Source organism: Vipera ursinii, assembly GCF_947247035.1.
Source record: "Vipera ursinii genome assembly, chromosome: 3".
In the NCBI taxonomy this organism is placed as follows: Eukaryota; Metazoa; Chordata; class Lepidosauria; order Squamata; family Viperidae; genus Vipera; species Vipera ursinii.
In genome coordinates, this window is record NC_139516.1 from 121869427 (window position 1) to 121881781 (window position 12355).

General features: G+C 35.4%; 1 protein-coding gene across 1 annotated transcript in view; it reads right to left on the bottom strand.

The window, feature by feature from the left end:
• The window catches only part of RALGAPA2 (Ral GTPase activating protein catalytic subunit alpha 2), a 192220-nt gene that overhangs the window by 107993 nt on the left and 71872 nt on the right, over positions 1-12355 (bottom strand). Inside the window, exons 18-23 of the mRNA XM_083358327.1 lie at positions 11355-11449; positions 10115-10193; positions 9799-9957; positions 7361-7554; positions 6468-6566; positions 4585-4740 (exon numbers count right to left, since the gene is read on the bottom strand). Coding sequence (XP_083214453.1) covers positions 4585-4740; positions 6468-6566; positions 7361-7554; positions 9799-9957; positions 10115-10193; positions 11355-11449 — 782 coding nt within the window. The remainder of the gene's footprint in view (positions 1-4584; positions 4741-6467; positions 6567-7360; positions 7555-9798; positions 9958-10114; positions 10194-11354; positions 11450-12355) is intronic.

Below are 12355 nucleotides of genomic sequence, written 5' to 3' on the forward strand. Positions count from 1 at the left end.
TGTGTTATGGGTAAACATATTGTAACTTTCCAGAACATTTACGTATATAATCCTAAAAGTCTCATTAGCTTTGTTCAGATCTAGATAAAACACAGTGTTTTCAGAATGGAAACTAATACATGAAGAATCACAAAAGCAATTCTGTCTCAGAATTGCATGTTTCGCTTACTGTAAAATCTGAAGCTAAGACTGCCACCAAGAGGAATAAAAGAGAATTAATTTTATGTTGCTTACTACAAAATTTAGAAATACTCATTTAACTTCTTATTCTGGTTATGCACGGTTTAAGACACAATAAAACACTTTGCTAGCATGTGTTTGATGGCATTATGTATTTTGCATGCTTATAAGCTACATAAATTTATTTGGAAACGAAAGCAATGTTAATAGCTGGAGTTAGAATGTTTATGTTTGAACAAAAGTAGTTATTATGTTTAATATTTGACACAGTTAATCAACTTAATAAAGTTCTCTTCTTTTTCTATTTTACCTCATACTATTTTATCATACTTTTTATTTACACTTTATCTCACCAACTATATTTTATTTTATCTCACCATAGCTATTTTATCTCACTTCAGTTCACTATCTTATCTTATTTTATTGTGTTTTATTGTGGTTGATGGTGAAGTTTGATATGGTCAATTCTAATTGACTAATCAATAATGAATACCTTATGTTTAATAATAATTTTATAATAAAATACAAATATTCCTTTTAGTAGTAATTTTTATCATTGCATGCATTCAGTCATACTAAACAAAAAGTCAATATGCTAAATGAGCTGATTGCTTCTATTTAGGAAGATCTTCAAAATGCACAATGTCAACCTACACTATATGTAGCATCATTAGTGGCTACCATTTCAGAGTAATCCATATCATGTAAGTAAAAAAGCCAAATGTACCATATATACCAAGCATGTAGACAAAAAAATAATAATTCCAAGACTTATCACACAGAACTAGACACTGACAACTCTGTAATAGAAACCAATTAGACTGTATAGAAATATATATACCGGTATATCTATATATCTATATATCTATATCTATATCTATATATATCTATATCTATATCTACCGTATATATAGATACACACACACACACACACACACACACACACACATATATATATAGATATAGATATAGATATAGATATGTATGTATGTATGTATGTATGTATGTATGTATGTATTGTTTGGGACGCGGTGGCTCAGTGGGTTAGGACGCTGAGCTTGTCGATCAGAAGGTCGGCAGTTTGGCGGGTCGAATCCTGAGGGCCGCGTAACAGAGTGAGCGCCTGTTACTCGTCCCAGCTTCTGCCAACCTAGCAGTTCGAAAGCACGTAAAAATGCAAGTAGAAAAATAGGGACCACTACGGTGGGAAGGTAACAGCGTTCCGTGCGCCTTTGGCATCTAGTCATGCCGGCCACATGACCACGGAGACGTCCTCGGACAAGCGCTGGCTCTTCGGCTTTGAAACGGAGATGAGCACCGGCCCCTAGAGTCGGAAACGACTAGCACGCATGTGCGGGGGAACCTTTACCTTTTTTATGTATGTATTAAAAGTTTGGTTTATGTGTCAAGTCCTTTCTGCATGATTGGAAGGTATATTTTATGAACAATGTACAATTCCTTACCAGGGTTTGGTCTACCCAACAGGACAGTTATTGCAAGGAAAACTTCAGAGAAAAGTGTATGTGATAACTTGTTGGGCTAGAACAGAGAAAAGCCACGTTCAGTGGAGCCCCTGAAAGATCTGGAACACCCAGCCGATTTTTCATGCCTAAGGTGGGGCTAGAATTTACAATTTCTTGGTTTCTAGCCTGGTGCCTTAACTATTAGACCAAATGGGCTTACGAGTGATCCAATCCATAGATGTATGTTTGATCATGAGACTGTCAACAAAGGAAGTCTAAGTAATACATTTAAACATTTGGATTCAGAAATCATTGAAGGAGTAATCCAAATTGTAATAGCAGCAATTAGTTTTGTTGGTTTACAAAGAGTGTTCTCTTCCTCTGGAATAATTCACTGAAAACTGCAAAGCAATTTGGGAACTGAAAAAGCAAGACAATTTGTCTTTCTTTTGCCAGACTCTGGGAAAAAAAGAGGCACAGATGAACACTTTATTCACCATTCACCAAAGTTTTCAATGCCTTGTGCTGACTTGGTTGAAATTGCCTATTCTTTATTTTTAACAAACTATACTTTAAATCAGAAGTGCACGTTTTAAGTAATAATCTATTTTTATTGTTTGCTGAAGAAAATTAGTCAGAACAAGCCAATTTAAAAGCAGGTGGTGGATATACTATTATAACATGGCAAATGTATCCCTCAAATACCCACAAATAATTCAACTGGAGCTGGTTCATCTAATGTCTTCACAACTACATAGCTGCTAATTTGCTACTAATATTCTAATTTCATTTGTTATAAAAAAGATTTTTTAAAAAACTGACCAAAATGTATTAAAATTAAAATATACATCCCTGAAAAAAACATTGTATTCATACTGTATCAAAAAAGCACTTTTACTAGAAATGATTATTGTAAAATATTCTTGGTAAGTGAAATGATTTAAACATTAGATTGGCTCTCCCTGACTAGTGAATTAAATTATTAATTAAATCAATTTGATTTAAATCAAATCCATCTTACTTATACTTCTTCAGATCTTCAGGATCCCTTTTTTTAGGAATGCTCTTGTGGGACCTTTTATAATGAAGCTCTAAGATCATTCTTTGTAAGACCAAATTTATAACTCCCAGCCCCAGCTGAGCATTCTATGCTTACTAAAGATTACAATGCATATAATACACTGAGGGGGATTACATAAATTAGCAATAATTGGTTCCGATTCCAGTTTCTTTACTTCCCCTCCCCTCTCACTTCCAAGAAAACTACAATACTTTACCTAGCCCAAATCCGCATCTTCCTCTGATGCAAGGACAGCCTACTAGTCATTTCCCAAGCACATGTCCACATGCCTCTAGCTTTAATTCAATGTTCGTCTACAGAGGAGCTAAAGGTGCTACAGCCTGGAAATGCCGTTTTCCCTAAAATCCTGCTTTAAGATGTATGGAAGCAATATAGGGGGTGCTGATGTACATTGGGGAAGGCAGTCTAAAATGATGCGTTCTGCTGGATGGCTTCAACTGATACTGCTCGTTTCCTATGTGTTGATCCCTTTTCCTGATCTTTTCATATTGCCCTCTTTTGCATGCCTGGAAGACTGTAATTTTAAAAAAAAGGATTGATCAACTGGTTAACTGAAAGTGCAAAGCCTTGAAATTAACCACTCTGAATGGAAGTTTTGTTATGGAAGCATGACAAAAAACGCATTAGGGTCCATAGTGGTGCTCCCAGGAAAAAAACCCGGGAAAAGTTACCAACACCGCAAATTACAATTGGTTCTCATGCACAGAGATATTTGGCTGTATAATATACCTGATATATTGAGATATCATACTGTATATCTGAATAAAGCAGAATTTATGAATAAGGGGCAAGGGGTAAAGAATAACTGGACAGGTCTTTGTTGAGCAGTGTCAAGTATCTAGTTCACATATTTAAGCCTTAAAACCTGAAAGTCATCCAGAAGAATTCAATCAGATGCTTTAAATATCTCTACAGTCTAAGATAGGCTTTCTCAAAGTTTGCAATACTACAAGGCCCCTGAATCTTTCTTTCTTTATATTCATCTGCTAAAGTTGTAATCTAAAAAAAAAAATGAGTTTGGCAATCGTCTCAGGAGTAAAAATCAAACAAATAATATATAATACATTAATAGGTAAACCCGAAAACTTCTGTGATTTTAGATAATTCTGACAATGGCTAGACCTATGGTTTAACCATGTCATAAAACTACAGGCTTTGTGTTTCTTCGTTGCCTGTGGATACCCACTTTGGCTTATCCAGGCAAAGTAGGATTGTAGAAGCACTGCTGTTGCTAGAAAAGTAGCTAAAAGCCCTTTACAATGGGGATATCAAGAACAACCAGTTTTCAGTAAGAAATGAAGAAAAATGGTTTGAGGTTGAAATCCCTTCTATTAAAAGCTGTATCCTCTATTGCAGGGATGTCAAACTCACATTTCATTGAGGGCCGCATCAGCATTGCAGTTGCCCTCAAGGGGCCGAGTGGGTATGGCCAGGGTGGACGTGGCTAGAGTGCGAATGGGCTACTGGGTGGGCGTGGCCAGCTCTACATCGTTCGCATCAAGGGTGCCTATGGGGGCCTGGGCAGGAGTGGGACAGCATCTGAGGGTCTCTGGCAGAAGGAGGGTCTCTGGGCCAGGGCCAAGGCAGTGGGGGCCATTCCTTCACTGTTTCCAGGATGGCTTCACGGGCCACATGAAACCACTTTGCGGGCCGGATCCGGCCCCCGGGCCTTGTGTTTGACATGTCTGCTCTATTGGAAAGAAAGGCATTCATTTTTTCCTCCCTTCTCTCTTCCCCTTAACTTCATTTCAATCCACTCCAGATTTTCCTTTCATTTACAAAAATTCTTATGATCCAAATTATGCAAATTGTATTAATAAGTGCAATTCAGTTTTAAAATCAGAACTATCTCATTAATACCTGATCTTTATTAGTTAAGCCAATGTGCATGATAAGATAAAAATGCACCAAGTAGTCAGGATTTGGCATAAAATCTTGTCGTCTTGTCATCATAGCACATATCAGTTTGTAGGCATGGATCTTTCCTTCTTTATATTCATCTGGTAAAGTTGTAGCCTAAAAAAAAATTTTTTTTGTTAAATCATTTGTGAACTCTGAAATAACCAGACCATTATATATTAAGATATGTAAATATCCTCAAAAGGGTGGTTTTGATTCTACATTTCATTTATTTATTTATTTATTTATTTAATTAGTTTTCATGCTAGCTAGTCAGAAACATTTTGTTAAACACTCATGAGAAAAAAAATACCTTAAATTGTTAATCCACAAATGGACAAGTTTTTAAATCTAGTGCAAGCCTCCAATAATGCAAAAAAAATGGATACATGTTTTATATATTCCTTCTCATCTAGGAGGTTTCAGCAAATCTGTTCAAGTCTCCACAATTCCTACCTAGCCGTGGCCCATTACCATTCATGCAGGGCAATGGCTAAGCCTCAGTCCTTGACTTGCCTGGGTAAGAAAGGCCCACTGCCTCTGAGGTCACACCCCACAAAACATGCTGCACTGTTTCCATATAGGTTATTCTGGATAACTAACCTTAGGCTACATATAGAAAGAAAATGATCACAGCTATTTTTTTTTAAATCTTTGCCATTGGGAAAGTAGGATTTATGGCTTATATGCATGTATATGTTGGGTTTTATAGTATGCCTTGCACACAAAGGTAGACATTAGGTAGAATACAACGTTACATGTATGCAGTAAGGTAGTCCTCAACTTTCAGGTAGACCTCGACTTACAACAGTTCATTTAATGACTGCAGTTACAACGGCAATGGAAAAAAGTGACTTATGGCCGTGTTTCACACTTACGACCTTTCCAGGATCCCCATGGTCACATGATCAAAATTTGGATGCTTGGCAACTGGTTCATATCTATGACGGTCACAGTGTCCTGTGACCTTCAGACAAGCAAAGTCAATGGGGAAGCCAGATTCACTTAACAGCCGTGTTACTAACAACAACTGCGGCAATCCACTTAACAATTGTAGCAAGAAAGATCATAAAATGGGGCAAAATTCAGTTCATGCCTTGTTTAGCAACAGAAATTTTGGGCTCAACTGTGGTCATAACTCGAGGACTACCTGTACTTACTATGTTGGCTTTGTTAACTTTTGATTTGAGTACAGAGTACACTCTTCATGCTACAGTGGTTAGTGATATATTTTCATTGGAACTAGCATAACTAATGAAATAATTGAACTTTTTATTTTATTTCATTTTCCAAATGATACCTAATACAAATAGATTGGTTTCTGGATTTGTAAGTAGACCACATTTTTTTTTAAAAAAAAGATATATTACAACTGCTGCTTCCATTAAGATAATTTTTAATTATTTTCATTATTTTAACAAAATATCCCCTTCGCTTTTTTTTTTAGATTGCATGGTAGGTAGCAGTCAGCATACAATATCACTCCAAACTAGAGTGAATCAACAACACAACAGTTCTTTTAAGTTCTCATTATATTATGTGGCTGGAAGATTCAGAAAATTTTCAGGCGTTTTCTATTTGGAACATGGATCACTCAATATGTCAGAGTGGTATCATATTAGGAAACGGTTTAAAACAGAAACACATTTTCTGTGTCATGCACACCTCTTGCAGAATATTCAAAACATTTCTGACTTTATTCACCTGGAACACAAGACACTAAAAACATCCCGAGGGAAAATTCCAAGTAGGGCATCTTGTATGGCAATAAAAAAACTTTTCCACTGTTCCAAATCCATCCATAAACTGTTTGCATTTAATGCAAAAGCAAATGAACAACTTACCTTGAACAACCATGATGCAAATATTCTAAGTGGTGGAATTAAAACAGGAGGGGAAGGAGTAGACTGGTTATCCAGACTTATTGCCAGGTTGTCTCTTATCTAAAACAAACAAACAGAAAGCAATGTAAGTGTTTTAAATTTCATCAGCCTTATAAGGTTAGCTGCATTGTTCTTAAAACATTTACATGCAAAATATTGGGTCTCAAAAGTTATTTTCTATTTGGTTTGAATAAATTTAGCTGATGAGACCAAGATATGAGATGGTCTATACATGTTCTTTCTTTTCTTCATTTAACAGGAAATCAGTGGAATACTAAATATGTATTTCTCCTATTGCCTTTTTTCATCATTATTCTGTGATGCACAGGGTTATGAAACTGCAGTTGTTTGCAAACTTCTCCATTTTCTATGGAACAAATCCATTAGTTTGCCACAAAGAAATATACATTAAACCTGTCCTAAACATATTAGCGGAAGGGTGGAGAATCCATCGCTTTCTAGATATTGCTGGATTTTAGTTCATTTATTCCTTATTTAGTCCAGCTTATTTGTTCAGCAAATGTCTGCAACTGGAGATCATAATTCTTCAGCAACATTTTGTTTGCTAATAGCATCATCACATTCGCTAAAATACAGGGGTCCGAAATGTTTGGCTTAGGGACCAGATCTAGCAAGTTAGCCTGTTTTTTAGCATGTGTGGGGCAAAAAAAATGGGGGTACTTTTGTGCATTTTGGATGCACAATTCCAGCAGACTAATCAACTGCTGAAGTCTTAAATTGGGTTAGTAAGGATATTTTAAAATATTGAAAATTTCATTTGATCTGAATGTATTACTCAATGTTTATTTTAGCTGCTTACATCACAGTAAATTCATCATAACATTCAACCATACCTTTGCTAATTTGTGCCATAACTCAAAGAGATATTCAACAACCCTGGCATGTATTTTAGGAGACTGGATATTGTTCACATCTCCAAGAATTCCTAATGTTCTTCTCCATAATACAGCTGCAGAGTCAGGATGCCATCCAGTAAGACTGCCACCAGCAATTATGCTACAATCATCGGCAAGGAATTCACTGCTGTCTAGAAGAAAGAATGGTTTGCATTAGCGTTTTTAACATTATGTGCAAAAAGAGAAAAAGGTATCACATTTTATTTATTTTAAAAAGTTTATTTTTTGAAACAGAGAGACAGAAGAAACAAAAATACTGCATGATAAAACGAACATACTTTTTTATGTGAAAGAAACATTCACAATATCATTTTTGGGACTTTGGAGGAAGAAATGGTGGACAGAAGATGGCTCCACAAAAAGCGTAACTGATGACTACACTAAAGAATGAACAGCCAGTGAGTAGACCGGCTCTTTGAATAAGGAGAGGACATGAGATCCCTCACAAGTGCTCTGGACAGTTACTCCTTGTAAGGAAACTGCAAAGAGAGCAGTTGGAGATGACGGAATAGTCATAAACTTAATTTACGACTGGTGCCATAGTTCCTTTTCTAATGAAGTTTGGAAATCACATTTTTCTTACTAGGTATAATCCCAGAAAACATCATAATTTACTGATATTTATGCTTCAAATACTTTGGCCACCTAATGAGAAGGAAGGACTCCCTGGAGAAGAGCCTAATGCTGGGAAAGATTGAGGGCAAAAGAAGAAGGGGATGACAGAGAATGAGGTGGCTGGATGGAGTCACTGAAGCAGTAGGCGTGAGCCTAAATGGACTCCAGAAGATAGTAGAGGACAGGAAGGCCTGGAGGAACGTTGTCCATGGGGTCGCAATGGGTCTGACACAACTTCGCAACTAACAACAACAAATTTATGCTTAGGGAAACAAAACTAAATGTTGTCCAATACTAGAAGAAAAACAAAATTCTAACAGTATCTGACTGGGAAATTAAAATTAGAGAATATGCAACAATGGAAAAATTAACTATATATATATATATATGTTATTGTTGTATAATGTATTCTATCTATGAGAACCATACTTGCTTATATATTAACAATATATGTTACTTCTGATGAGTTTAACCAAATTTAAGCAAGAATGGTTCCCATAGATCAGGCATGTCAAACCTGCAATATCATGTGACATCGCGCAACGTATCGCGACTTTTTCCCCATTGTCAGCAATGGGGTGGGCGCAGTTTTGGTGTGATGTATACGGCCCGTGGGCTGGCAGTTTGACATGCCTGCCATAGATAGACTATATCATAAAACACAGCCAATATAAACTTTTACAGGGGTAAATTAGAAACCAAGATGCAAAGATATAAACCTTTCCTTTTTTTCTATCTTTAAAGATAGACTTTTATACCATCAATAATGCATAAATAGCACTTTATTGAAATCATACACATATCTTATGATATAAAAACATTTTTAAAAAAGAAACCAGGTTTTCCCATTTAGTTATACTGAAGTAAAACCATACAAACTTCTAGAGCAATTAAAATATACAATATAAAATACCGTAATAAGAAAAAGATGATAAAGACAATAAAACCATAAATGTAGCAGCTTGAATAAAATGTTTTTGAATATCAGCATGTTAAAAATTAACACACTGATTAAAATTCCTAGGAGAATAACACACCTTGGTCCTGTACCTAAAAACCAATAAAGTTATGCCAGGTATATCTCACTTTGGAAGATATTATTGTATCAGTGAAAAGTACCTGCAGAAATACAAGTTTGCACGTATACCAGTATGCATATGCAGACATATACTATTGGTGGAGCAGTGGGCTAATGCCTCCTTAAGTAACACCAGCTGCCTGCAATTAGTGCAGGTTCGCATCCCACCAGGCTCAAGGTTGACTCAGCCTTCCATCCTTCCGAGGTAGGTAAAATGAGGACCCAGATTGTTGGGGGCAATAAGCTGACTTTGTAATAATGCTGCTTGGGGTATGTGTGAAAGCCCTAATAAGCAGGCATATACATAGAATGAAGGCTACTGCTAAGCTTGTAAGCCGCCCTGAGTCTTCGGAGAAGGGCGGGATATAAATGGAATTAAAATAAATAAAAATAAATATATTAAAGTTAATACAGTTTAGGCACTTAAGAAATATGATAATATCATATGTTTCCCTTTCTGGGAAGAGGTGAAAGGGCTAATCGCTAGGGAAGGCAAAGCAGAACAGCTGATACGAGCCTCTGAGCATGGGATGAATGAATGAAGATGTCATGTCCTTTGTTTTATCTCCAAACAAGATGGCAGAAAGCTCAACCATTTGGTAACTCAGTTTCCTTAGCTGAAGGAATGTAATGTTATGATTAATATCAAGTCAGTTTACCTTTCCCATTTAAGATTGCCTACCTGAGAAGTTGGCAGCCAACCACTGGTGGGCATCTGGATCCACAGAAATGTCAGCGTGCATGGAGACATCATTATTTTCTTCACATGTTTGCCAGGTAGCCAAGCTCATGCCCATTTCATTGTTGTAGCCAACAGAAGTATCGCTGCTAATACTTTCACCTAAAACAAAAATTATATAAAATAGGCTGTAATAATACAATCTGAAAATATGACTGAAGTAATTAAAGCAGAAAATGTTATTATATGAATCTTGTGATATTAGTATATTCTATTTCACCAATCGTTTCGATAAAAGTGATTTTTCTGAAAAACTTACATTTTTCTTTCTCTTTCTGATTTCCATGTAACTGCTGTCTGTCTGTGCTGAGAATTAATTCAGATGGAGTGTTGCTTGCCTGCATGATTTTGTGAAAAAATGTGTTTTACGTATTAATATAATAATTGCAATGTAGCTTCAAAATTGTCTCCTTCAAAGCACCGATCAATTTCACACACTATTACCGTACAAGCTTCACAATATTAGGCATCATTCCTTAATTATTTTGATTTCATTTATTTGTTCTATGGTTGGAGATGAAAAGGACAGCAAAACTTGTTAAAATAATTAATAGGGATGAAAAAAAAATGAAAAAAGGACATGTGAATGTCTGTATATGTAAAAAAAGAGAGAGAGAGAGAGAGAGAGAATTGATAACACTGTTAGCTGTTGTAAAGTGTCAACTTCTGTTCTTGTCAAAGCCAACATTATCTAATTGTAATTGCAATGAGACAGAATTTTAAAACTTTTTGTGTGCTTTTCACAGCACTGATTTCTTAATAGGAAAAGTGTGCTTTCTGACTGGGACCAGTCCAGTTATCTGCTGATGAGGGACTCTGACCACGATGTGGCAGTCGAAAACCGGATCGTTAAAGAGGTATTTAGTTCACATAGCCTATTACCTAGCCTGGCAAGCATTCACTTTAAAAATTGCAAACTATGCCTTCAACAGTGATTGAGGCCTCACATTCCTGTTCTTCCCTTTTCAGACTGAATATTTGCCCAATAAGCTTTTATATCTTTAATTATATTTATCAGCCTGTGAGACACATATTGAAAAGATGTGGGGTATCTGTCAGTTCAGAGGATTTTTAAAAAATTATTTCATCTTATTTTTAAACAAATACAGGATGTAACCCTACTTACATTAACTGCAGAAATGTTTATCTAAATAAATGGAAGTTAAGCAGTGGTAGGCATGGGCCAGTATTAAGTTCTGTTTTAATTCTATAAATATTCGTAATGTTAATGTATGTTGTGGGCTATGGCTATTTAATAAATTAAAGTTTAAACTTAATCATTGTTCTGTAACTGAGTATTTCCATATACTTTGACAATAGTATATGGAAAAAAGTCTGTACTTCTCTTAGTTCTACGTTTTTTCACAACATGCTTCCATTCTTTACATTGTCAATTGTTACCATAAAACATAACAGAACAATACATTATTTTAATATAATGAAGTTTACACATATGTCTTATTTTAATATACACTGTGATCCTATTTATTTGTACTTACTTCTTGTAGTGTACTTTCCTTGTTCATGGTCTCCTTACTTTTGTGAACAGATCTGGATCCTGCAGTTAAATTTTGTGAACTCTCTGTTTTTCTAACTGTGAAGTACGAGTCAAATGTTATGGATTACAAAATTAACAAACTGATTTGAATATGTTTATTATTTCAAATAGGCAATTTTATAACTTATGAAAATATATGCGCATATTTACATTTACACAATTATTAAATTCATGTAAGCCTTAAATGTATTATTTATAATTATTGAATATATTAGTGATCATAAATAAAATATGGTGTACTGTTTTTTAAAGGTGTTTTTTTAAAAAAAAAATGACAAAAATTAGTAGTTGAAATCAGGTAACTAGCTGAGATTAGTTACTTTGCAAACTGCAAAATCACATTTAAGTATTTAGGAAAAGAGCTGGCTTTGAAACACTAGTTGTTGTCTTCTGGTGGTTTGAAAATACTAACTACCTAAAATATTGAGATCTTGCATAATGTAATAGTTTCCAAATGACTGCAAACCTGTTACATATGAAGGATGCTGATTTATAAAAAGCCATTTATAACATGGCTGACTAAAATGTTTCTTCTGTTCTTGCATCCTTTTCACAGTCAGTTTGGTGTAGTGGTGAAGGTGCTGTCCTAGAAACAAGGTGGCTGTAAGTTCTAGTCTGAGGCACCCTGAGGCAGGAAAGCCAACTGGGTAACTTTGGATCAGACACACTCTTTCAGCCCAATCCATCTCATAGGGTTGTTGGCCATCTTCAGTTATAGAGCTAAAAAATGTGAGATAAAAACCTAATAATTTATATGTATATGTATGCTGGTTTATGACTGTAACAAAGATTTGTTTTGTTTTGTTCTTTATACCTGGGTTTGTTGCCTGTAAACTGGGACATTTCTGCTCTAACAAGAAAAGCTGTTTAAATATGAATGACCTGACTGAATTGATTGGACTTCTTTTTTTGCTACGTTAGTGTATGTTTTACATAAATGGG